The sequence below is a fragment of the Lathamus discolor genome, chromosome 1 (genome assembly GCF_037157495.1).
Source record: "Lathamus discolor isolate bLatDis1 chromosome 1, bLatDis1.hap1, whole genome shotgun sequence".
Classification (NCBI taxonomy): Eukaryota; Metazoa; Chordata; class Aves; order Psittaciformes; family Psittacidae; genus Lathamus; species Lathamus discolor.
In genome coordinates this window covers 65,204,353-65,231,959 of record NC_088884.1, presented here as the reverse complement: position 1 = coordinate 65,231,959, position 27,607 = coordinate 65,204,353, and the positions used below count along the sequence as shown (strand labels likewise).

The 27,607-nt window shown below is 45.8% G+C and overlaps 2 protein-coding genes across 2 annotated transcripts; one reads left to right on the top strand and one right to left on the bottom strand.

Moving 5' to 3' along the window:
* The first annotated feature begins 2,033 nt into the window (after positions 1-2,033).
* On the top strand, positions 2,034-8,321 carry AICDA (activation induced cytidine deaminase). Its single transcript, XM_065665091.1, has 5 exons — positions 2,034-2,111; positions 5,406-5,553; positions 6,041-6,311; positions 6,515-6,630; positions 6,905-8,321. Exons 1-5 carry the CDS (start codon positions 2,104-2,106, stop codon positions 6,956-6,958), a joined length of 597 nt encoding a protein of 198 aa, XP_065521163.1. The 5' UTR covers positions 2,034-2,103; the 3' UTR covers positions 6,959-8,321.
* Positions 8,322-14,717: 6,396 nt separating this feature from the next.
* Positions 14,718-20,022, bottom strand: LOC136012258 (C->U-editing enzyme APOBEC-1-like). Its single transcript, XM_065675276.1, has 5 exons — positions 19,982-20,022; positions 19,620-19,647; positions 18,801-19,189; positions 17,548-17,666; positions 14,718-15,215 (listed from the first exon to the last, which is right to left on the bottom strand). Exons 1-5 carry the CDS (start codon positions 20,001-20,003, stop codon positions 15,189-15,191), a joined length of 585 nt encoding a protein of 194 aa, XP_065531348.1. The 5' UTR covers positions 20,004-20,022; the 3' UTR covers positions 14,718-15,188.
* Positions 20,023-27,607: the final 7,585 nt, after the last annotated feature.

Sequence of the window (27,607 nt, the reverse complement as noted above, 5' to 3'; positions counted from 1 at the left end):
TGCATCAGTATTGAGATTTGAGAGCCCTGACAAAGAGTGACATAGTTCCTCTGTTCATTCCATCATATGCTCATTCTCTTTTATCTCTGTGGAGAGCAAAGAGGCTCTCAACAATCAAGGAGAAGAGCTGATGTTTTAAACGTGGAAGAATGAATTCCACTACAGGCAGGACCAGAGGAAGGAACTAGTTAAATGCTTTATGCGACCTGACATGTTAAACCTTTGAGAAAATCATTATGCACAAATCTAATTTATGGGGAAGGCCAGGCTGGCCATGGAGATGTTTCTTGGTTCCTTTAGGAGCAGAAAATGTTCTGTAAAGTGTCCTGCAAGCTTTTGGCTATAGAAATCAGGAGGCAGAACAAGAGTAAAGCTGGAGCTAGCTTAATTTACCTGGTGAAATGCAAATGGTTGTGATCTCTAAGAAGCACATTTCCTGGGGTGTGCTGGGGGTTTATTATCTTTTTTCTCTCTCTCTTTTTTTTTCTAATGTCATGTGTAGCAAAATCCTCCTTGCATTATCAGAAGAAAAAACTAGTACAGAAGAGAGACAAAATGACTCTTGGTCTAACTTAGGATATTTGTCACAAGGTGCTGCTAGGGCAAAGGCTGCTTCATTAGCAGGAGCATCCTCTTCAACTTTATTAAGTAGGACATGGATTCACAAGGATTGCAGGCTCTTCTAGCTTGGGTCAAACACAAGGAGCCAGATCCTCAAAGAAGACAATTGTCACAGCTCCTCAGACCAATGTGGGTGCTTTGAGCATGTGCCCTGCCTGGCCACTTCCCCAGAGAGTAGGATACCCCAGCCCTGCACCATCCAGGAGCACTTCTCCTTTCCCTAACGTGTGCCATGCCAGCCACTCTCAGAGACTCAAAGTGCTGAGCTAGAGACTTGTCTGCTATGTTCCTGCAGCCCATCTCTCCTTTTCATGTTTTTGCATACACTGGTTTCACACAGTCCTAGCGTGCTGAAAGCCAGTAAAATTAATAAGTAAATCAAGCAGAGAAGAAATGAAGAACTACCCTAGCATGAGGTAAACAAAAGCCCTGCTCCTCAGCCATAGCACTGACTGAGCCCTGCTTGGGGCAGAAACAAAGCAGAATATCCCTGGGCTGCCTCTTCAGCACCCTGCCTGGCCAAAGCTGCTGCCTCATCTCTTGGCTGTCCTTCAGCCCTGCAGAGGGTTTGGGTGCCCGGGCAGGCACTGTGGGGCCGTGGTGGAGCAGAGCTGGGGTAGCAGAGAGCAGTGTTGATGGAGCAAAGCCTGTGCATCCTGAGTACGAGCGTGGGCATGACGGCTTGCAGCAGGTGATGGGGGTCCTGCCAGCCACCCTGGAGCAGCAGGATCAGGCTCTGGGTCGTTCACCACCAATCCTTTGCACACAGCTTTGCAGTGCAGGTCCTCCCAGGGTGCTGACACAGCTCAGGTGCCCTCGGCCATGTTCAGGTGCCAAAGAGGGGCCAGACACTGGGTCCCCCTCACTGTCCTCTTCAGCTTCAGCATTGCCCCATCCTGCCAAGCAGCTGCCGGGGCCTTTAAGGGGGACACAGAGGATGTGGGGAAGCCTCCAACTGTTTAGTGTTCCCTGAGGTCCTTCCAGCTGAGCTCCCTCCACAGTGAGGCAGGGCAGGGTCACTGTCTTCACTGCACAGCTGCATGACCTAGGGCCCGGAGGGACAGTGTGGTTTTGCCCACATTCACGTTAGTGGCACACAAGCTCCCAGGTCCCCTTCTAACCACTAGACAATACTTCCTGCCTCATTATGTTATTGATCTTAATTCAGAATGATTTTGCAGGTGAGGAGGGCCCAATAAGGAGTGCAGCAGGGGGAGGTGACCAATGGGTGCTGAGCATCTTTCAGAACTAATGCCCCTTTGCATCTCAACCCTTTGCTCTTCATCTTCTGCAGCTCCAAAACTGCACTAACTCCTCCCTCAACCACTCCCTGATCAAACCCAGCAGGGGCTAGATAGGAGAATGGGGAGGGGACACACGTGGTAGTCCACATTTCTGTACACCAAACCAGAGGGCTGCACAGTCAGAGCCTGCAAGACAGCCTCCCTGCAGTCCTGTCACCTAAGACAGAGCCTGGCAGTCATGGACAGGTAAAACAAGTGCTTCCAGCTTCTTGCTTGTATAAGAAATGAGGGTCTTTCTCTTCAAATTAATCTGCTCTCCATTTGGTGCTCACCACCCCTTTCCCTTTCCCTATCTGACTCGGTGATCTAACTCCCCATCCTGTCCTGCTCTTGCAGCTTGCATCTCTGTGCCTCTATCGTTCTTTCTCTTTGACTGTCCGCCACTCCGTACTGTTTTCCCTGTCATTTCTCTTTCTCATGACTATTCTCTGTTCCTTTTCATTGTTTTTCTTTTCTAGAAACAAAAAAAAAAAAAAAAAAAAACCAAACCCAACAGAAGGATGAACATTCAGATGCTACCTGCGGCTTAAACACCTCAATACCTGCCCACTCTTCTCTCCTTGTCCGTCTATTCTTTCTCTTGCACCAGATTTCTCTTGCTGCTCATAACCTTGTAAGCACAGACTGGTCCAGCACTGGATTCACCTACCTGCACTGCAATTATTCTGCAAGCTAATTAACACTGATCATTCTCCACAATTGCATATCATTCACTCACTCAGGGGCTTTCACTCTGGTTTGAGCATTGGCTTCACAAGTTTTTATTTGAGAAGAAGGTCTCTGTTCAGCCTACTTCAGTGCCCAGGTGTAATCACAGCTCCTGTGTCCTTGCTGCTTTCCCTTGAGCTATGCTACAGCTGTAGGAGTTGCACCTGTATCCAGCAGTTTGAACCTAGCTGCACATCTGCTCAGTTGCTCCCTGCAACATCTGTTCATTCATTATTCTTCTTCTTCCACCAGCCACATTCTGAAATCCTCCCTAGGAAAAACCTTAGGACAGGGAACTCCAGAGAGAAGGGAAAACAGGAACTGGTGTTAATGAACAGTTCTATTTGAACAAATGGATTATGTGATTCAAACTGTCTTCACTTTGTTCTGACACTGAAAAATAACCCAGGTGATCACCATCTTATTTTTCTGGGGTAACTTTTTGTTCTTCACCCTGATTTGCATCTACATGCTGCTCCACAGGGTCTAACCCCTTGAACAGAGAAAAATGGGAAGAAGTGCAAAAAGGGGCAATTAGAAGAAGAATCAGAAACATTTTGAAAGGAAAATGAAAGAAAAAGGAAAGCCTGTTTTCCCTTTTTCTTTTTTTTAATGTGTTGAAAAGCATTTTTCCATGTGGGATTTGATGAAACCTCAGCATAATTGTCGTCATTTTTCACCTGGCTTTATAAGGTTCCTCAGTAAGCAATCACATTTTTCACAGTTCCTCTGCTCTGTTTTCTGCTGTTGTGAAACACACCAGGTAAGAGCTCTGCAAGCCTTTGTCCTGTCACACCTGCTCATTCCTTGCACGATTGTCTGGATTATCCTCTCTGAACAACCAGAGGATCTGTCACACATAGAAGGGGTGGCGCCTCTCCAGTGCCTCCGTTACGGGGGCCAGCCTTCCCCACAGCCCTGCAGTAACACATATCTAAGAGGGAAAAGCCTGAGGTGAACCACGGGTTGACAGTTCTGTGAGGTGACCAACATGTGTGTGTGTATGTGTTAGGAAGTATATACACATGCTCACATGTGTTTGTACAAAGGCAGAGAAATGGGACGAATCTAGGGTGGTAGGAAGTAGGGCAGCTCTAAATGTGAGAAATAACTCAAAACTGATGATGAAGAACATTGAGTATGAAAAACACACACCCAGCATGAACTCCTGAGCCAATCTGCAAGCAGAGCAGAGCAGGACTGTGGCTTACAGGACAGATCTCCAAGAGCTGCCTCTGGCTGTTGTTGGGCTGAATAAAATGCCCAGTAAGGATGCTTTGCTCTCTGAGTGTGTGCAGGACTCTCCACAGCCTTGTCTTCTCAATGGACTTTCTCCTAGCAGGAAACATGCCACAACTCCCAAGTGATCTACTTCTCTAGGACCATGTCTGTATAAAGAGTGGCACAAACTGGTATATGTGTGCTTGCTCACTTGAGCAAGATGGGCATCTTTGCTGAGGGTGACATGGCAGGAAGGAGGATGGGTGTCTATCTGTGGGACAATCAGGGTAACAGGGTGCTTGAGGGAAGAATGTGCTTCTGGCGGTTTGATGTGAGGTGTGATAGGGAGTGCTACAGGAGACGGAAGCATGTGTACTAGGTAGCAAAAGGCAAGAGGATGTGTGTGATTGTATGAATGAGACTCGTGGTGCGTTGGCCATGTGTGAGGGTGCTCTGGGAGGAGCAAAGAGGATGCCTATTAGCTGAAGATAAAGTGCTCTGCAGTGCTCTGGCTTCATGGTGACACTGGCAAACAGGTTTGTGTAAGAAACTTTTCCTTGCTTAGACCCTCAGATTTAAATTGGATTTAAATTCCTAACAGACCCAAACTTCACTTCCCCTACACCTCACTGGAGACCCCTTAGAAGCCCCAGCTCAGTCTCACTTAAACTGATCTCATCTCCCTGCTGAACACCAGCCTATCCGAGGGAGAAGATGACAAAAGATATGCTTATTTTTAATCCATACACTTCTGTTTTGCATTGCTGTGGGGGAGGTAGATATCTCACCTCAATGAACACAGCTGTTTGCAGCTGCCTCTGTACCTCCACTTGCCATTGAGACTGTTAGATACCGATCATTACTACCTTATCCTCCCTGTGCTCCTGCTGCCTCCCCCCAGCAGGGCCCCTGGGCATCTGAGCAGGCTCCCACCAAATTTGATGTTTGTCTAATGTGAGAATGGTACTTGAGTCTGGAAAGGTGCCAGCATCTCTAACCCATTATGTATTGTCAGCTAGTATATGGCTCCTTAGCTGAGCCCCTAACCCAGCACGTTTTCAACCATGTTCTTCTTTCAGGCAACGCTGGGAAGAAATTCCGTCCAGTGTTCTCTAAAGATGAGGCTCTAATTTGATCCATCCCTTGCTCCAGTGGCCTTTCAGGGTTTCATACAGCAAAAATAGTGTTTCTTGATGACTGAACGCCAGACCCTCTCATCTTCTCAGGTCTTCTCAGACATTCATCCTTTTCCCTCATTGGTGTCCGTCTTTTGGATATTTGCACATATTTTTGTACTCTACCCAGCCATAGTTGCTGTTTGAGTAATCACTACTAATTCACTTACTGTTTCCCCTCACGAGGTCAACTGCTTCATCCCCACAGTCACGTCTGCATCCTTTCCATAACACACTTCATGCAAATTACTGATACTCTTCTCATACTAAGAGGCCGGGACATGAGGAGGATATTTTTAGTGCTGAGCTCTCAACAAAGACATAGCCAACTGCTTGCTCCAGAGTGGGGTAATGTAAATTCTCTCTTTTCCTGCAGCCTCCTGATGAAGAGGAAACTCTTCCTCTACAACTTCAAGAACCTGCGCTGGGCCAAGGGCCGTCGTGAAACCTACCTCTGCTATGTTGTAAAGCGCCGTGACAGCGCTACATCATGCTCCCTGGACTTTGGATACCTGCGCAATCAGGTACAGGGAGCACCTTGGCATCCTGTTCTTACACCCATGCAGAGGAGCATGCAGCTCCAGTTTGCCTGGGACTGCAGGGGCAGGAGGGCTGTGACAGCAATGCAGGTACTGGCACGTGTCCACGGCTGGACTGCTATATGCTGTTTGGGAGATCTAGGCTCCAGGGAAGCCTGTACTTTATGCTACCCCAAGTGTGTTACCAGCAAGACAACCATACTGCCTGCTGCTTTACCAGTCTACCTACATCTCTGCTTGGCTCCCACATATTCCTCTTGTAGGTCCGTACATATCAGTGCATTCCTGTGTTTTCCTAGCCAGTCTTCCACTTACGTACCACTGTGCCTTCTGTCTCTGTGCGCTGACCCTAGGAACTTGCCTCCAACTTTAGTCCTCCCCTCACACCTCATACAGCTCACACCTCCCTCCTCACCCCTCTTTTGTCCTGCTCCCCCCCACCTCACGCCTTGCCCCTCTCTGTTTCATGAAGATGGGCTGTCACGTGGAGGTGCTCTTCCTGCGCTACATCTCAGCCTGGGACCTGGACCCGGACCGCTGCTACCGTATCACCTGGTTCACCTCCTGGAGCCCCTGTTACGACTGCGCCCGGCACGTGGCCAACTTCCTGCGCGCCTACCCCAACCTGACCCTCCGCATCTTCACTGCACGCCTCTACTTCTGCGAGGACCGCAAGGCAGAGCCTGAGGGGCTGAGGCGCCTGCACAAGGCAGGAGCCCAAATTGCCATCATGACCTTCAAAGGTGAGAGGTGCAGGAGAGAAAGAGATAACAAAGCTTGGGAGGGGTGGGTGTGTGGCGTGTTGGTGAGAACCAGGAGGGTGGGAGAAGCTAGGACAAGGAGCCAGGGAACACAGACATGATGATTCTGTGATCCTAGGAGAGGTCAGTGTCCTCTCTGGGGCAATCTTGAGGACTCCTTGAGTAACTCCCTCTGCCTTGCACAGATTACTTCTACTGCTGGAACACGTTTGTGGAGAACAGGGAAAAGACCTTCAAAGCCTGGGAAGGACTGCATGAAAACTCCATTCATCTGTCCAGGAAACTTCGACGGATCCTCCTGGTGAGAGCAAATTCTCCTTCTGGTGCCTCTTCCCTTCCTCTTTTCCTCACTATAGTTCCTCTCTGCTTTACCTGCCCATTTCTGTCATATGCTATTCCATTCTTTCTTATGTTTTCACTTCCCACATCCCTCACCCACCCTTCTCAATATCTCTACATTCTCTTCCCCTTCTTCCACTTCACACCTTATCTGCTGCCATTCCTTCCTCCTTCCCCATCTTCATATGTTCCTGCTCACTTGACGATTGACCTACCATTTATATTTTGTCCTGCAGCCACTGTACGAAGTAGATGATTTACGAGATGCTTTTAAAACTCTGGGACTTTGAAGTGGAAGTCAACAGCAACCAGAAGACTTCACAAACACTTGTTCTTTGATTTCCAACTCCCTTACAACAGATATTTCTCCTCTTTCCTCTCTACATCTCTCCTCCTTCCAGCCCTGTTTCTAGAGATAAGACTATCCTTACTTTTTCATTTCCAAGGAGAATTAGGCTGATCTGCTGCAGACACATTCTCCAGGCTCACGCCTCATCCATTGCTAGCTGGGAATAGCCAGGACTGCAGTGACATTGCCAGGGAGCAATTTGACGCCCCTCAGTCCCTGCAGAGCTAATTCAGGTGGTCCACTAAATGGAGCCTGGGTTTAGCCTTGCCCAGGTTGGGGCAGACAGCCTGAAGAGCTGTTTGAGTGATGGTGTTCTCACTGGCATCGCACTGAACTGCATGTTCCATGAGGGCTTCAGGGAGCACATCTCTTGGCTCTTAGAGCTGCGCTTCACTGAGCGGCTCTGTGTCCTGCTCTGTGAAATTGTTTATTTATCCTTCTAGATGTGGTAGGAAGTTGAAAACCATCATCATTTAAGTGGTACAGGAAAACTGGCCAGTTATTGGAAAGCTTGGCTGAGAGTACTGAACTGAGTCCTGGACAGCCCAGGTACCTTAACTTGAAAACCTCACTTGAAGGCAGCAGGTCTTCTAAGTGGATTGCATGGTGGCCCAGACCCTGTAGTGCCTCCTGCCCAGAAAGGAGGGAGCTTCAGTAGCTGTAGGTCCAGGTTTTGTGCCCTCAAACATGAGCTTTTGTCAATATAGGAGAGGCTGAAACTACACGATAGAAGCCTAAAATGAAAGTAGACTGTCCAACATTGCCAAGTGCGAGCTGCAATTCTGGGCGTCCAGCAAGACATTTTCCACTCAAAAATAGCAAGTCTACTCAACTCCTATTAACTTGAGAGCCATGGCAGCCTGGCGTCGGTACTGATCAGTGTGTAGACCTCCCACCCAGCAGGAAAGGAGCCATCAAGGCACTTCAATTCTGCAATGTTTTTCCAGCATACCTCTACTGGAAAACACGCTTTATTTCCATATTGTCTTACCCTCAGACTCAATTTCTAATGTAGGTTGATGCTCTGGCATTTGTAGATGCTGTATTGGCATCCACATCAGTCACCATCTGTTTCTCCACATACCTCAGGGAGGAACACCACTACTCATGCACTAAGCTTTTTCTCCTAGATCAAACCTGCAATATGTTCCCTCCTTAGCCAACTGTCCTCTGCTGGAGGCACCTTAATAGTCCCATAGTCTTCTGTGCTTTCAGGCTTTTTAGTGCCCATAATATGGCCAGATATGGCTAGTTGATGACTGGACTGAGAGCTGACTAGAGATAAACAGTATGAGCAAAGCTGTACGACCTGAAGATAACTATCTTCTGGGGGGGTGGGGGGGTGGGGGGGGGTGCAAAATCACGGCATCCTTCTGGCTGTCAATCGCCGTGTTTCCACTAGGGGACCCCATTAGCACCTGATCGTGTCCGCACGGTCTACCAGGTTAAAGACATGGGTTCATAGTATACAACTGCTCACCAGCAGCTTTCCACTACCTAAACTACAGGAAGATTGTCCTCTGCAGGAGCTTGTCCTAACCTCGTGAGGCTTTGCCAAGGCTAAGTGTCCCACGTTCTGGGGGTGCTCTGCTGTCATTTCCTTCATAATGGTGGCGAGTTCGTTCCTCTGTTCTGTTCCTCTTTCTGGCTAAGCCTGGAGGCTCTTGTGTTGCTCCTCAAAACACCTCCTCTGGTGATAGGCCATGAGGACAGCAGAGAGCTCTGCTCTGCCTACTCCTGCCAGGAGATGTCACAACTGGGTTCATCACAAGCTCCCTACACCTTGAGGCTCCTACTGTCAGCTTGAGGAATTTCAACCAGAAATAGCAAGGAGAGTTCTTTGCAAAGCATTAATTTGCAAGCTTGGTGTTGTATATTTGTTTGATAAGGTGGATATTATTTATATAAATAAAGGTCTTGCAAATGAGCACCTGATTTTGTTGTTGTTCTGATCTATGTGGGTGAGGGAAGTAAAAGATGACACAAAGGATTAAGGTGTCATCTCTCCTTTCTGATTTCTGGAGAAAACCTGGCAATACCCTATTAAACTGTCTTTATCCTTTTCACTTGCAACTCTGAACTTGTTGACAGTGTCACGCAGCAGCTCAAGACAAGTGAAGTATTCAGGCAATAGGTACCTGGGAAATACTACCAAAAACCTGTCATGCAGATGCTAAAGTTGTTCAGGATGCTTCCTTCATTGACTACAAGCCTATCGTCCACATTTGTGACTCATAATAGACCAACGTGAACATGGCAGTGCTTACTCAACATACTTTGCAAAGCAAGAAGAGAAGCAGAGATGGGAAAAGGATCCCTCTTTTCAAGTTTTGGTACTCCCCTGAAAAACAACATTGTCCTTCTCAGTGACACTGTTGGAGACCTACCAGTAAAAGTAGCATTTTGTAAAAGTGCAGTTGAGACACTGGCTTTTGCTTAAATGCTGACAAACACTGAGTTGAAGACACTTCTTGAAACGTGACAGTGACATTAAACAACAGGAGAATAAATGCAATGAGCAAATGCAAAGAAACATGCGCTGCATTCGGAATACATGCCAGGTTGCTTCTTCTGAATCTAAAATGGATTAAATTCAGAGTGGACTGCTTAGCTAACCCTCGTGATTTGACTGTAGGAATTCAGCTCTTCTGCTATAGTTTCTTTTCAACTGCACTTTTTCTGTTCTCAAATATGAATTCCTGTTATGTGTCACCAATGTTTGAATTGGCATTATTAATTAATTCAACCTCAAATGCTTTCGGTGTCTCTGCCAAGAACAGCTCCTTGCGGGATGACTCTTATGTAGTAACACTGCTTTTTCAGCCTAAGATTTTTTTACTTGCTTTGTCAACTGTATATGGGGAACATTTCTTTAATGCTTATATACTCTTGAATGCCACTTATGTTTATACTCCTTTATGGTGACAGTGATTGTGCTGTTCTAGGTGTCTCCTTCTTCTACAAGCACCTGGGAAAGAACTAATCCCTCAAGCCAACTGTGGCAAATACACTTCAGGCCCCATTGCCTGAGCTGGGGGAAGTGGGCACTTGTGATTTTGGGGAGAGTGTTTCTTCCCGAGACTGTGGGGAACAACCAGAACAGGGGCCTATGGTGCCAGCTGAAAAACGCAGTCTCACTTGGTCCAACATGCCACAGCTTGCAGCGATGAGCAAGACACAGGCACGTCCGAATAACGTTACTGCTGCCACCCCAGCCTTGCTTCCTATGAGTGTGCCTGCCTCCTCTTTCTCTTGTTACTCATACCCTAAGCATTAAGGTCACGGTTAAGGACAGGATGCAAAAGATTTCCCAGCAAATCCGGCACAAATGTGAGCTTTTGCCAGGCCTGTCCCTGTGACCGGGTGTGTAATGTTTTGTGTGCTTTTTGCAAGCTCAAGATATACACACTGATACTATCAGCACACCTTTATGAGACCCAGAGGGCTGCTGTAAGCCATCCTGCCCATGGGCTGGGCATAGCTCCTTCATCTTCACTGAACGTCATCCTGTGTGTCTGCATGCAGCCACCTGCATGACCTCTAGTCAATGAGATCCTCAGGATGCATCCAGCCTGATGACAACTGACGTGGTTTGTCATGGCTGGGATACAGAAAGTACCCATTCTGTGAAAGCTTGAACCCTGCAGCAGAGTGAGGTACGGACTCGGTCTTTGATAACGGAGGAAAGAGGATAAATGGGATGGGACTGTTATCGGTTCAGTGTGGAAAACTGGGCATGGCTGCCACCTCCTGGTGCACGGGGGTGGCTGGCACCCTTTACCAGGGTGTTGGCGGGCGGGATATGCTGCTTCTCGCTGCAAACGGCTCCCGGAGTCTGGCTCTCGAACATGCCCATTGAAGAACAAGACACTGACATCATTCCCACAGCTGCACACAGCATTACTGCAGGTCAGTACACAGCGTCCTTGGACATCGCATTGCAGTAATAAGAAACAGATTACCATTAAGAAATGCAAAGACACACTCGAGGCCCTTGCAAATACAAAGGGGATTTTCTAAGCACGTCTCCTCTCCCTGTTTGCTCTCAGTTCCTCTCTCACATGCTGGTACTTGGAAACCAGGACAGAAAAGGGCTTCAAGGTCATAGCAGTCCAGTCCCCTGCTACTTGCCCTTTCAGCGGCTTTTAGCCTAGATGTATTCCAGCATTGTCCTCTAGCTCACGTAGTTTTTTCTCCTCACCCTGGTGCTGACCCCTTGGTGTTTCTATGAGCAGAAATGAAATTGTTTAATCACATATGTATTAAATATTTGCAGTGATGGAAATCAGATTCGGTTCATGGGAGAAACATGGAGGGATTTGGCACTGAAGAGACCATTTGTTCTGACAGTGCTAGCAGTGATAAGGAGAGCATCTGAAGGGGAAAGAGAAAGTGGGTTGCATCATCTCTCACTCTGCCTTGTTCGTCATTTGTGCTTTATCAGCTGTTCTCTTGCTCCCTTAGAGATGGCACTACACATTACAGGACCATCACCACTGCAAAGCTCTTGCTTAATGGACCAGGATTGCTGCTGAGCAAATGGGCACATTTCTGATTCACCCCTCTGGCCCATATTAATTTGTGCCAGGGCAGGGACACAGGACCCTGATTACTCCAGCTGGAGTTGTTACAGCCTCCACAGAACGCTGTCTCTGCTTTCAGCTGCCTCCAAGATCCTGCTTACTTCCTCTCCCAGAACAGCAGTGTAGCTGCTTATGCTTCAAACACGGCTACTGAATACTCAGAAACTACATTTGGCCTAGGAAGGGCTGAAGAGGGATAGAGCCTGGAAGTGTGTCAGGCAAGCCAGTATTGCATCTTCTCACTTTGTTCCTCTCTTCCCTAGTATTTCAGTTCCAGGAACCCGCTGTTGCTGTGTTTCTCTTTTGGGACTTCTAGCAAGACTGATGAGCGCTTCTGGGAAGGAGAAGCAAACAAGCAAGAAGTTGGACAGAAAAACAGATAATTACACAGGATAGCAAATGGAAACTTTTGTTTTGGGGGTGAGAGTCAGAGAATCAATACCGTAACTATAGGGAGAAAAGGGGAGATAAGGCAAGACATCCCTGTGCAGGTACCCACTGCTCCCTCAGGAGCCAGTGGGCACTTGCCAATATTGCTTTGAGATAGGATGATGGAACAGGAGTAGGCCCAACAGTGTCTAAGATGTGTGTTTGAAACTCAGCAGGTTGCATACCCATCTCATACTCTTGCTAGTGCTGACCTAATGTTATTAATTGCCAAGGCATTCCTCACAACCTGAAGAGAATCACACCTACTGTACCCACCTCTCTGAGAGAAGCTGCACTGGGTTAGAGATGCAGAGACCCATGTTAAATGAAACTGAGGAGCCTGGTATCCTCTGTTGCTCTGCTATATATCCTGACTTCTCCCTTGGCCACCACCCCACCCTCCTCCAAGGCTCTCTGGCCTGGGGCTAAACAGAGGAATGTTAGCTGGAATCCAAAGCAAGGATTGGTTACCTCTTGGTGTGTCAGGAATAACCCCTCTGCTCTGCAGTAAAGGCACTGTCCTCTACCTTGACTGCAGGAAAACTCTTTCATGGTTGATAGTTCACTGAGGTGGGCCTTGGACTGGCAAGAGCAAAGTTGGAGGATTCACAGCAGGATCTGTGCTCACTCTCAGATGAAGCTGCAGGAGAAAGCAGTTAATTTGGAGCAGGTCACCCTACTACTGCTGCAGGATCAAGATCAAGTTTGGGCTGGTATATTCCTTACTGGATTACTAGTGCTTTCTCATGTAAAACAATGAAGTTGACACACCCTTAGCTTCTGGTCCTTCTAATCCCCTTCACTGTCCTGGGTTAGCTGCAGCAGTTATTTTTTTCCTTCCCAGTAGCTGGTGCAGTGCTGTGTTTTCTACTTTGGTCTGAGAACAGTGCTGATAACACACCCATGTTTGTGGTTGATGCTAAGTTATGCTTACCCCGATCAAAGACTTTTCAGTCTCATGCTCTGCCAGCGAGGAGTAGTACAAGAAGTCAGGAGGAAGCAGAGACAGGACATCTGACCCAAACTAGCCAAAGGGGTATTCCATAGCACAGCACCTCATGCCCAGTGTATAGAAGTGGGGGAGTTACCCAGAAGGCCCAGATCACTGCTCAGGTCGGAATGGGTATCGGTCAGCAGGTGGTGAGCAGTTATATTGAGCATCACTTGTGTCTATTGTTTTCCTTTCCCCTTTTGCGTTTTATATTCTCTCCAGTTGTTATTTCCCTTACCATTATTAAAACTGGGCTTAAACCACGACATTCACCTAGTGCTACTTACTGAAGTCTCCTATTCTCTTATTTGAGTCTTCTCAAATGAATTCTCTCCCATCAACCCACCTTCTCCTAATTCAAATTCACTTCTTCTTTAATCTCCAGTCAATGTCATCATCCTACTCCAGAGAGATGGGCCATCCAACCTGCCATCTTCTTCCAGACAGTTGGAGTTTCAGGTGCACTGAGCTGTGACGTCTCCAAGATAAAAGTCTGACCTTATTCTAAAGCGCAGGAACATAGTGACACCTACCAGCATTTTTAGGTTATTTCATGTGAACTAGCGATGTGGCAGTAATTTCCACACTGTGATGGGTAAAGACTTCTCTGTGCTATGCCAAGATGTGAGCAACATTTTATGATGCTTAGATATTTCTGGCAAGAGACATTAGATGGGTCTTCACATCCTGCAGATTTTCTTAATATTTAGGGTTTCCATTTTGTGACACTACACACTGTTGTATAGCTTTGTGCTGTTGTACTTTCTAGATTCTTCAATGGGACACAGCTAACTTCTGTAGCTTAGTGAAGTCTCAAAGCAAGACACAAGTGAAGGTGTTTGATTAGGCTCAAATTGAGTTGCCACATTCCACAACGGAGCAGTAAGTTACAAGTTATGTTGCCTAACGGTTCTGGACCCTGGCGTACTCAACTACATGTTGATGAAGTGATTTGATTTCTCCCTAAGGAAATAAAGAGTTAACATCAGAATGAACAGAGAGAAGGTGTGTGACATCCAGCCCGATGGAGGGGGGAAAACTTTAGCCATGCTATACATTGCTTGAAGTAATTCTATTAACGTTGGAGGCACTCCCCAGCCAGCTGCACTCAGCTTTAGATACTCTCTCAGGCAGCAGGGACTGAAGCTGCTTCCTCCACTGGCAGCTTTTCTGGCTGTCCTGATTGTCTGCTAAACATCTGGACAGTTTGGCATGGCCAAAGGATGCTATAAGAGTTAATCAACTAGAAGAGATAGGCATGGCTCCTACCATCCCCTGCCTTACTCTTCAAATAATCATTTGTGCCTGCATGTTGCAGATCCCAGCAGCAGCATATTCTCCAGTGGGCTCACACAATGGGCCTCCTGCTTAGAGGGGCTGGGAATCATGAAACATGGGGCTCCTAACATGATTTATGCAGATGTTTTGCATTATTTGCAGCACAAACTGAAAACTTCTGCAAGGCCAAAGACACCTCTACCTCCTTTTCCCCTTCTGTCTGTATAGATAACTCAGAGCTTTCAACATCTCCTACCTCACCATTCCACTCAGTGTTTCCAGCTGGAAAAGCAGAGTTTTTACTGTGTTCCCCTAATTTTCAATGAACAGCTAGGACTTCAGAATGTGGCATTACAAGGGAAGGATGTGTGCCCAGGAACCGAAAAAGAAAAGCAAAGTTTCCACAGAGCTGACCTTTTCTCTTTTATTCTATTTTTTTCTAAAGTCATAAAAATGGGGAAAATAAAACCTTAAAATGAAACAATATAATCCTTAATAATATTAACATATTATACATTAATAAAAGCAGTAATATAACAATAATAGTAAGTAAATACTGTAACAGTATGACGTATTTTCTGAAACATTACACACACAGCCGTAGAAATGAGATTCATAAGAAATTCTCAAAATCAGAATGCGCTGTTCTGATTGATTACTTCTTTGGATCGGATCAGAACATGAAAGGTGTTACTCTCTGTCACAGAGTACCGTGTCCTGCAGCCTCATGCAAACTTTCTGATGGTTTCTCACGTGCTCCTTCTGCTGCGTCAAATAGTGGCAAAGTCCAGCCAGTGATGAGAGCTTTCTCTGGTGGCAGTTTGAGGCTCCTAGTTGAAGGCTGCAGTAGAAAAGACTGTCGGAGGCATGCCACTGGTGCTTGTTAGTATTCAGTTTGTCAGCAGTGGAGGAAGTCCCTAGCAGGAAGAAAGGAACATGAACATTAAAAATTAGACGCCAAAATCTTAAGCTTGTTTCTTCAACATGATCCAGAGTTTGAAAATACATCTAGTCCAAGAGATCACTCCGATCCACCTTCAACAACTTGGATAATCTCCCTTGGGACACAGCTTTCTAGACAGCAGCGTAGCACCTCAGAATTTACTTTGCTGTGTAAACCCTTCCTAGAAAGACAGACCACTCAGAAACAGGGACATCTAAAAGGTGGCAGATTGCACAGCTGAATCCAGGGGAAGTGGAGATAGATCCTGAGGAAAGGCAGAGTTTTGGGTGGTAAAAAGGCGCTCAGGAGGCCTCCAGTCCAACAAGACCTTTGTGGCATGGCTAACTCCAAAGCTTAGAGGAAAATCCTCAGTGTCTCCAGGGATGGAGGTCTGACAGGGATGGATGGAGCCTCTCTGGGCAGCTGCTCCAGTACAGCACTGCTGTCAGGGGAGACTTTTCCTTCTGTCCAGCTGGAATTTCCCTTGTCACAGCTGGTGCCTGTTGCCTCATTTTGCCTCTGTGCAGTACTGAGGAGAGTCTGGTTCTGTCTTCACTGCCTTTACGTAGTGGAAAACTGCAGCTAGATCCCACTTTGCCTTCTTTTCATTAGGTCTAACAAAGCCAGTTCCTTCAGCCTTTCCCTGTAGGGCAAGTTCTCCAGCCTCCTTATCATTGCAGTTACCCTCACCAGACCCTCTCCAGTTCCTCTGAGTCTTTCTTCTGCCATGGATTTTACTTAACAGTCTGTATTTCCCTGGAGCACGTGCCTGGAGCTAACTCTCATTACACCTCTGTGTAATTAGCACAATGGGGCTGAGCGCTCACAAGCAAACAGATCTTCCCTTCTGTGGAGGACTGGTAGTCAGTCAGAACTACTGATAATGGGCTTTGTTCACCTTCATTCTAGGTGTGGCTTGAGTCTAGCTGAGACTGCAAAACAGTTGAGCAAGTGTCTAATTTTCAGCATGGATGTCGCAGTGCGAGCTTCCCCACCACCAGGATTCAGTAGTAATCAACAAGGCTGCCAAGGGCATAGGGAGGGAAAGGACATTCATTAACTGGCTCTTTAAAACCAAGATGTGCAGGGCTTATTCACCTTGTACTGCTGCCCAGGCAACTGTGCTGAGTGGGCTGCAGTTTGTTAATACTCACAAGTATTTAGCAGGAAGCTCTGTTCAGCTCCCCGATAAGCATCACACTATGTATTTGATTGTGCATAAGTTGCTAGACTATTTAATCATCTTAGACATTAGGAGACTTAGGAAGGCTGAAAGCCAAGGAAAAAGTATCTCCTAAATAGTTCCATTGCATTAACTACTTTGTTAGATCAGCTAACTGATGGATAATGCCACTGACTGTGTGCATCCTGTCACCTGAATGTCTTATTCAGATACTCAGAAAGGTCAGGTCCTGAGGTATTAAAAGACCTATGTAAAGTTTGAGGTAGATAGAAGTGAAATGAAGCCTAATGTGTACCTTTTCCTGACTCAGAAATAAAACATTTATAGCCTCTCACAAATAGGTTAGTTTTCCTTTTCCTAGACTTTAAGTTCCTGTCCATATTATGTAGTTTTATGCATCCCTTCCTCTGTCTCCTGCTGTCCATTCTGCTAGCCCCCACCCTACATATAGGACAAGTTCAAGCAAGAACTGGCTTGCCCGACAAGCAGTGGCTGAGCCAGGAAGTTAACTCCAGTCCTGGTTTTCTCCCCTGTTCTGTAGACCACCTTCTCTTTCTTGTACAGTAGGATATCAGGTCATAAAAATAGCTTCTGCAGTTGTATGGATTGCAAGAAATAAGGAATGCAGATCTCAGTCATATGATACTCTTATGTGCAAGTTCTGATCCTGAAAGAGAATTCACCCATCCGAGCTTTTGAACTTGCTCAGAAATCAGCTGAAAGTAGTGGCCGTATCCTGAGAGGCAAGACAAGTCTACTTGAATCATGTTTACATAGCCGAAGGAGCTTTGGGGATCAAATAGTTCCGGTAAGCTGCAAGCTAATGTACTTGTAGCTGACCCATGTAAAGGGTTGAGATAATTTCTCTTTTCTTTCCAAAAAAACCCAACCCTGGGAGTATTGCTAAATCTCTTCTCTACCCTGGCTACAAAGGCACAATGTAGCATCATAGTCCTTGGTAATCTCTTGCCTGCTGGGCTTTCTGTTCACGCAGCATCAAGCCCATGCTTATTTTTCCTACTATCATTTCTATTAGCAGCATTGCCAGGATACTTCAAACCTCCTTTTCCTAAGATTTTGCATTACTTTTCACTCTCGGTGTTTTCTTCAAGTGCGTACTAACCAAAAGGATATGACAGAGCTCTGTCCAATTCAGAAAGATGTATGGAGCGAAACTCCAGGGCCAATAATGATCTTCTCCGTCTTGGTATGCAACAAATCTTTTCCAGCAGTAATTGTAATCTGGGAAGAGAGAGATCCGGTCACTCTTGATGTAAGGCATACCCAGTTCCTTCTTCATGAATATGCCAGTGAGTCACTGCTTTCTCAGTAATGGTAGAAGGTAGGAGACAGATATTCATCTGAGGGCATTCATGCAAGGGACCAACGATGACTTGCAACTACACAAATAAGATAGTGGAAAGGGGAACCAAAACTCTACAAATAGCAATATGTCTAAAAAGGGGAATTGCCAGGGAGAGATCACTATGGTGTCTTTGGCAACCCCTATCACAGATAGCACATCAGGCATAAAGACAGAGCATGCTGGCCAAGGGAGAAGCAACCAGTGAGTAGCAGGCTGCTTCTCTGAGAAGGACTGAAAAGGGAGGTGACACAACTATGGCTGTTCAGGCATGCCTTTTGGCAGACTTGTGCTTGATCACAACAGCTTTGGGTAAGAAAATAAGCTTCTTGTTTTAATCTTGAATCTGTCTGACGTCTCAATGGTCAGAGAAAACCTGGAGTGGACACTCTAACATGTAGCAGTTTCATATTGATTTTACTGTTAATAGGATGGCCAGAGATTCTGTCACTGCTTTGGTGGTATAATCCCAGAGACAGGCTCCCCAGGACAAGCTATGTCCTTTAAGTTTAAATTTGACCTGGTAGATTTTGTAGCTCCACACTCCAGTACCAGACAGGTATGTGAGATTCATCTCTTCAAATGTATGTTCCTTTCTGTGAGCTACTTTCTACAGCCAAAAATCAACAGGCAAGCAAGATACACACGTAAAAAGATACACATGCAAGATGTATCCTCTGTGATGCACCATCTGAAAGTCTCCTTTAGATACGTGTCCTCTTTTCCAGCTATCAAAGGAAACCAATTACTTGCTGCATCTGCATATATGTACTGGGAAGGACAGGTTCTATCTTACACTCAGTATTTTTCACTGTATGTAAAGGAGGCATGGAAGGCTAGAGAAAGACATAACTCTCCTTGTACTGAAGAAGAAATAAGGCACAAGAGAATGGCATTTTGCATTCATTAGTCCTCCCCCAATGCCAGTCACCATCACTATTACAAAACACAACTGCTGAGAGTGCATATAATCCCAAAACTTTCAATCCATAAACAAGGAGTAGTTGGGTTACCTGCAAGATTCATGATATGTATAATGACTCTATTATTTGCCAGGTTCCAGAGACCTTGCCGGTTACGGTTATCCAGATGCTTGAACAGCTTGGCTGCATATATTTCCAAGGTCACATTGGGATATCCACTCAGGAAATCCAGAATTCTTCTGGAACATTTCCCGCAGGGTGTAGTAGATAGGACCCAGGTAATGGAGCAAGAAACTGATGGGTTGGCCTTGAAACAGTTTTCCAAGAAGTTGACTTCAGCATGTTGAGTAGAACTGTTTGAGCACCAGTTCCTCCAGACGGTACCTCTGCTCCACCGGATTTCATACAGCAGGCACACCACCTTCGGATGTTGGTTAGGCAAAAAATACCTTTTGAAGTCCTCTGGCTGTATCTTCCATCTGCGACAAAGGTACTAACGGTACAATCATCCCCACACTTTAGTGGTGTTTGGTCCCATTGTTACCTGCTCTCAACATCAGCCAAGCTCCCATTCTCAGCCTTTCCCATCACAAAACGACAGATGGGAGAATGTTGCAATCTAACGCTCTAAATCTGGAATTCAGAATTTGATGAAGGGTCCAAAATTTTCCCCCTAAAGTGGCCCTGGTGAAACACTCATAGCACTTCCTTGATTGATCTTGGGAAGTTAAGCAACCCCATCACCACTCTGAGATCAGCACTGGTCAAAGCAGTGAGATAACTGGAAAGGAAGATCAAGGAAAGGGATGATATGAGGAAAATAGGGCACAAGGATTCTTTGGCTTTGCCTGACTCTGGAAATTGCCACGGATTCCAGGCGACACACACTGATACAACTGTACCTCTTACCTTTGGTTGTTCTGTCTGGGTGCACGATCTGTACAAAAAAGATTTGTGAGTCATTTGGGATAGTAGGTCAGAAAACAAAATTTCATTCACATCTCCTGTCCTGGCCCATTTCAGTCTATGCACTATGATTAATGCAACATCAGGTTAACAAAAACATTCATATTTTGAAGCTGGACCTCAGACTCAAGATACAGTAATGCATTCAAAGAGGTAAGACACACAAATACACAAGTGCCTCCTGCGTATGTTCATGTGGCAACGTACAGATTTGTCCGTATTCACCAGTTCCTTAGATACAACTATAGTAAATACCTACACTGAATATGGAGAAATAGACCTGTTTTTCACATACATGTACTTACCTCTGTCAGTGACAGCAGCCATGGATATTTGTCTGGATTTGTCTGTCTTGGGTGATGGATGTCCTTTTATTAATCTTACGTTGATTTTCAGTTTCTGTTCCCCAAGGCTGAACTTTGGATGCCAGTGATGTTATTCAGCTGAATATTTCCTCATCGTGACTTGCTTTCAGGCAAACAAACCACCCCGCTGGGTGAAACTGAAAGTAAGTTCTCCAAAAGAGGGTGAGTCCCACTCAGAAGTGGATCTGGGTTGTAGACAAGCTTGCCTGCCAGGAGCTGGAATTAACAGGTGAGTCACTTTTTTTGCAGTGAAGAACAGAAATTTTATCTCTTCATTATCACTAGCCCCAGGACAGAAAAGCATGGCTTCTCTAGTCACCCCGGTGAACCAAGAGAGAAAGAGCATCTACACAAATGGCATCAAGTCACAGAGCCGGGGCATGGCAGATGATAACTTTTCTGGCATCCAGGTATCGACAGCAAGTTGGACAGAACGCGGTGGAGAGAAGGAAACAGAAGACATCTGCAAAAGCTGGTGATTTTGTGGGTCTCCAGCAGGTGGTGATGGTTACTGCCATTTCCCTTCATGGGACCATCCGCTCATACGCCCTAGAACCGGGGTCCTCACGTAGGCAAGGAAGACCCTCAATGTGTGTGAGGACCACGTTGTGGTCAGCTACTAGGCAGACACTTTCAGGCCAACTCTAAGCAAGCTGTCCAGCATCCAGGAGATCTATGGCAGTGAAGAGCTTGTTCTGTGCAGACACCCAGGTACTTACAAAACTTCACAACTGAGAGGAGGATTGTATTCATGTGGGCACCCTGACAGCAATACCTGAGCCTGCTGGTGAGTACCTGCAGAAGCTATTGGTCATGACAGAGCAGTGCCCTCATGTAAAAAGGATAGGCTTTTTCCAGTGCCCTGAGAAATCTTCTCAGCGTTATCAGCTGGGCAGCACCTTCCTGTGATCTGTTCCATAACTCACACAAGGTGCAGCAAAAAGTATTTCCTATTTAATCTGAAAATGAGTAAAACAATGCTAGTTGCTGGTGAGAAGCTTTTCTCTTACTGATACACCCAAAACTGGCTTGCAGAGCAAGGGGTTTAAAAAGATATGGCTTATCTAGAGATGACTGTGCTGAGTCAGTCTTTATCATTTACAGTTTCCTCTGGTTTTGTGACACAATTATTTTGTGGCCTGATGCAAGCTGCAGAAGTGGATCCTTGGTGAGCCATCATTCAGTAACGTGCACTCCCTGAGGACAAAGCCATTGCCTTCCTCAATGCCAAGCCTGGCTTGGGATTGTAAAGCTAAGGGAGTGATTTATTTGCATTCTCAGAGGCAAGCCCTCAACATTCTATTGTCAAAAATACTCAGTTTCCTGCAAGGGCAGAACAAAGAGAAGTGAACATGAATGCTGGAGTACAGAGGGAGGAGGGTTTCAGGCACTGGACAATCTGTGGAGAAGTCTAGTCATGGCAGGTCATGGGGCAGCAAAGCATCTGCCTTCAGGGCCTCTTCGGCTGCAAGGTCATCGATCACGTCACAGCACAGGATTGTTCGCTCCTAGTGGCTGCATTAGTTGATACCTCAGGAAGAGCGAATGGGATCAATTCAGACACTTAGAGATCTCTTAAACAAATAAAATAAAAGTTTGACTAATGTGTACTGAGTGCACAGACATGGTACTTAGTAAAGCTAGAAATGCAGGTCGAAAGGGGTGATCCTGCCCCTCTGCTCTTGTGAGACTCCACCTGAAACACTGTATGCAGTCCTGGTGTGCTCAACATAAGAAGGACATGGAGCTATTGGAGCAAGTCCAGAGGAGGGCCATGAGAATGATCAGGGGCTGGAGCACCTCCCGTCTGAAGACAGGCTGAGAGAGTTGGGGCTGTTCAGCCTGGAGAAGAGAAGGCTGCATGGAGACTCTTCATTAGGGACTGTAGTGATAGGACAAGGGGAAATGGATTAAAACTTAAACAGGGGAAGTTTAGATTGGATATAAGGAGGAAATTCTTTACTGTGAGGGTGGTGAGGCACTGGAATGGGTTGCCCGAGGAAGATGTGAATGCTCCATCCCTGGCAGTGTTCAAGGCCAGGTTGGACAGAGCCTTGGGTAACATGGTTTAGTGGGAGGTGTCCCTGCCCAAGGCTGGGGGGTTGGAACTGGATGATGTTAAGGTCCTTTCCAACCCAAACCATTCTAGGATTCTATGAGACTGTAGTATTCTCTTAATTTCCTTCTCTCTGAAGTAGATATTTACAAATACGTAGTTGTGAATTAGGCTTTTAGATGCTTAGTCTAATTTACAAGCAACAGCTTGACTAGCCTAGCAGTGCTTAGTAGCAGGAGTTCCTGGCATAAAACCAGCAATGTGACATAGAAAGAAGAGAAAGAAAAATTGTTCCAAACAGAAGCATGAAATTTGCAGCACATTTCCAGATATGTTCAGGTGCTCTATGAGATGGTAGAAAACAAAAGGAAAGTTAAAGGGAAATATCATTCTGACATTCCTGCCAGCCTGTGAGGAAAGGAATCCCTTTCGAATGTGTCAGTTGGTTTAACAAAATCAGAAAGACAAGGTTACCAGAAAAGTGAATTTTAATGTTTCCAGAAGAATTCGCACATCTTGTTTACAGGGACCAAACCTGAGGGCTTCAGAGGGTGATGAAACCTCCAGAAGATGAAACCAACCATGTATCTGGGTGGGAAAACTCTTTCTTGGCCTTTATGAGCAAAAAGCAGTAATCCAGTATGTCCTTAAGTTTCTACATGTCTGTAGCAAGGGTTGTGTGTAGGGGTAGAACCTCATATTACTCAAACAGGTGTGACCGAAGTATTCTTTATATTTCTTATGCTGTCAATCATCTCGCCTCACTGAAGCTGCCTAAGACAGAGATCAATGTGAAGGTTATGGCAATGCTGAGCTATTGGTAACGTCTGAATATATCTCACCCGCTCCAGAAAATGGGTCATTTTAGAAATAACCGCCACCCTCAGATGCATACCTCCTTGAACATAAATACATTTTGGAGGAATACATACAGCAAAAGACACATAGAATGTTGGACATACACACATTCATAACTCCTTTACTCACCTGGTTCCTTAGACCTTTACAATAATCCATTTTTTGGTGGTAGTAGAGCCACTCTGTAAACACTGGTAACACCAACTCCAGCGTCACACTGAAGGATTTTATTCAGCATAGAACACAAACCTGGAGTGAGGTAGAAGTCATAGAAATGGAAACATATGGAAGAAATTGGGGAAAACAGGCAGGTTAGAGAGGTGAAAGAGGATCAGAGAAGGAGAGAAGTTAGGTCACACACCAAAGAAGACAAAAAGGGCTTGAATCAGCCAAGATCCCAGTTTGCAGATCTCTGAGGATTTTACAGGTACTGAGCTTTCCATTCTCTGGCTGAAGGATCTGCTGGAAAGTGGTGAGAATCACACAGTGGAAGTCTGGAAGCAAGGAGGAAGGCAAAACTTAAATGCGACTAAAACCTTGGGGCTCATACCACAGAGGCTTAGGTCTCAATCTTCACGTACAAGCCGCCTCCTGGACTTAATTTGTAATGGCAAATTTGGGGTTAGTCCAAGTGTTCTGCTGCTGGCACACTTGACAGTAAAAGGAAAATCCACCGTATGTTTGTTTGGATTTAATGGAGATGTCTTAGTTGATAGCTGCGTTTTTAATGGAGAATTCTCAGTAGATATCTGTATTTTTACAGAAAGAAGATCCCAGAGAGTCTTTTGAGATCTACTCTGTGAACTTCAAATTTAAAAAAGGGCTAAAACATGTCTTTGTGTGTGTGTGAATACATATGTAGGAATACACACACAGATACTTACATATCTATGTATGCATCATAACGCAATAATGCATATAAAATCAAGCTTGTAGATACACAAATTCACGTCGTTAGCAGTATATCAGTTTACAACTCTGAGTTGTAAACTCAGTCACCCATGACAGCTGTAAACACACCCACCCATGGCATCTTTATGTTTCCCATCACCTTTGCTTTCCTTTCCTCTGTAGGTTACACAGCGTCGTCATACTTTACTGAGACTTGTTCAGTTTCTATACGTGGAAAACAAAACATAAGGGGTCAAAGTAACTGCTGACGCCTTGCTGCTACTGGGTGAGATTTATGAGTGACTCCGAACAATGGAATGACAGCCAGCCACAAGGGTATGTGGGCAGAGCCTTGGCCCAGGCAAGGCGGAGAACAGGTAGCTAGTGAGAAGGACTTAACCTGTGGCTTACTTCAGTATTAGATTTTTTTTAAGCCAGACTTGCCAATATCATTGTAATGCAATTCTTTCACAGGAAGTGGTGAGGTTCTAGAAATCAAAGAAGTGGATCAAATATATTTCATGAGGAGTCAAGTGCGAAAGAAAGAAAAGCTGCAAGTGAACAGCAAGTGAAGCAGCTCCCATGGGAGGTAAAACCTCCATCAGAAGCAGAAAATTATCTGTATTTTGGAATATGATTTTCTACTATAAGCATTCCTTTTACAGTCATCTCACACTACTTTGCATCACAAAAGTTCTCTATATTTATCTTTTTGATTTTGCCTCATTTCTACCTCTTTGTTTCAATGCATGTACTGTGTCAAAGAACTTGGCAGAACAATAAATACCCCAAACCCATTGGACATCAGAGTGTCCATACTCACTTTGGGAGGCTGAGTCTGGCCTACAGTCATCACACAACTGTCAGGGTTTTAAATAGCAGGGGGCACAACAAAACGGGGTGAAGTTCACTTGAGGGAAAGCAATGATTTACCTGTTGTTTTTCTACCAGTCATACCAGAGAGTGTTCACAGCAGCTCTAGGGACTTTCAGTGCTGAGCTTTTCTTTTCCAAGCACTCTGGGATTGCTCATCGGCACCCATATGGTTAAACCCTCCCCAGAATTCATCTATAAGCTAGAGGTAAAGCCTTCGTCAGATGCAGAAAAAGCCCACCAGAACCAGGCATTATAACCATTGGGCACCCTCAAGGATGGAGTTAATTTCCTTCATTGCAGCCCACCTAGCGCTGTGGTTTAGCCAGGTGAACAAAACAGTGTTATAATGATACATCGACATTTCAGCTTATTGCTAAACAGCACTTGCACAGCATCAATGCCTTCTCTGTTTCTGACTTTTGCCCCCAAGTGAGTAGGCTAGGGATGGCCAAAAAATGTTGGTACCACTGACCCGAAGACCCGAAATGACCACAGGGCTCTTTCATATCCCGTAATGGTACGATCAACAATAAAACTTGTGGGGAGGGGATTTTTTTCTGAAGCTGCTGTTGCTTGGGGCCTGGCTGGTCATCAATCTGCTCATGGTGAGTGATTGCTTCTGCACGATTTGGAGTGTCCTGTCTTCTTTTCCCCTTGGCTTGTTCAACTGTCTTTATCTTGACGCGTGAGTTTTTTCACTTCAACCTGTCTGATTCTTCCCTTTCCACCATCCCATTGGGCAGGGAGAGGGGAAGAGTAAACAGATATGTGGTGCTTAGCTGCCTGCCAGGGTTAACCTACTTCACCATCTCATGTCCTCAGGTAGGCCAGAAATCCACCTTGCTCGGGTACCCACAGGTAAGCTGACAAAGAAGTCTTTAAGTAAGAAGTCTTCAAAAGACTCCAGAGATAGGGGTTTGTTCTGGCAGGATCTTCAGGATTCAAGCCCTGTGTTACTACGTTACTATTTCCATCACAAGTAACACTACTGTCACTGGCATGGAGCAGGACTGGGAGACAGGAACCTGCGTGCTCAAGTATCAGTAAGTGCTTTATGATATTCCTCATAGCAGCAGCAGGACAATCTTCAGGGAACCACCTATCAGTAGTCTTGATAGCTTTGAACTTGAACAGTCATGATGTGGTACAGGTGTGGGGGATACCTGGTACAGCTGTGAGATAACCCTGCAAGGGAAGAGATTTAGGGAATGCACCTCAAGAGGTGGGTCCCAGCTACCTTTTCCCAGGTTAAAGCCGTGTTGCTTAGGCCATTCAGCAGTACAAGGAGGAGCTACACATGCTGCAGTGATGGTTATGGATTGTGGTCACTGCATCTGGGTAGATCTTAAGAGAAGTAGGGGATTAAAAGACGCATATGGGGCTAAGCAGTACTCGTGAGCAGCATATGGCAGAAGTGGAGAAAAATAGATGGAAATTGATAGTAGGGAACTGTGAGGGTGGAAGAGCATACCTTATATCCAGAACTCCAGCTCAGCTGTCATGGTTTACTCAAATGCGTACACCCAATGAGGTCAACTGGAAATGCTCATCAAATCCATCTATGGAAATGGACTGAAAACAATCTCCAGCTACCTAAATAGTCTTGGCCTTAGTGCTATGGATTAGGCACTCACTGCTCACAATATTGCTATGGAAACACCTCACTATATGGGATAGACCAATAACCGAGATGGTTGTCGGAAGCAGAGGGAATTATGACATCATCTCTCAGCAACCTACCCTGTCACAATTTTCCTGTCTTAGAGAAGTCATGAATGATGCTGACAGGGGAGCCCTGCCAGACCTCATTATTACAGTTAACACAGATTGCAGATTTGGATGCTAACACAGTTACTGCTTGTCTTGTAAGAGAGGCAGGGCTGCAGGATGGGGAACATATCCATCTGCACCTCCTTTGCCATAGCCTACTGCCCAGTCCACAATCCACCTTCTTCAGATACACCTAAACTGAGACACCTGCCTCCTACCACTATGGCTAAAGTTCAAGGATCAACAGATACTTCATTTGTCAGGAAAACTGCTCTTGGTTTAACCAGACCCATGGTTTAACCAGACCCATTGTAGCAGTGGATGCAGCACAAACAAAGCAACACCAGCGCAAAGCACTGGGCTCTGTATTGTCTCTCTGGGGCTCCAGATCAGGAAGGAGAGCTGAGCTAGGCACCCAAAGCCTCTTTGGGGACATAAAGCTCTGCCTGCTCCCTGTGTGTGGTCAAAGCTCTGGGATGCCACAAAGCGATCATGCAGATGCACAGGTGGGTGGCACATACAGAGAATGCTGGCATAAGAGCTCTGATATGCTGAAGGAGAAGTCCAGGCCAGAACAGTGATGGAGCTCCAACCCCTTCAGTGTCTGACAGATCTGACCCGCAGCAGGAATGCTGCAGGAAGAGAGACAGCAGCTAGTAGTAACTTTGTCCAGTCAGGAAACACACTGGGAAGAAAGCAGTTGTCACTCTGTGCGTCAAGACACAGGCTTGGGCTAGAAAGATGGAGAAGATGTAAACAGGCCAGGGAGGAATAATAGGGTGCTGGATGAGGCCTTACTCTGCATACGATCATAATCTCTAAATGACTGAGTTTAAGCACGAATTTCAGTCCATAGGACACTAAAATGTCACACGTGTCTAACAGGGAACAGAAAGGCCACAGTGCCTAAGGGACTGGCAGTGATAAGACACTTGGGACTGGATTCAAGCCTTTGTTTCTCTGTACATGAGAGCTACAAGAACATCACCCCTCAGCTCCCAGATCATTTTGCTTGTGCCACATGGTTAGATGGCAGCTCTCCAGACAGCTAAGGCAGCAACAAGAGTATTCTGCTTCAGGACTTGGTTTTTGTCTCTGCTAGTTTGAGACATGGC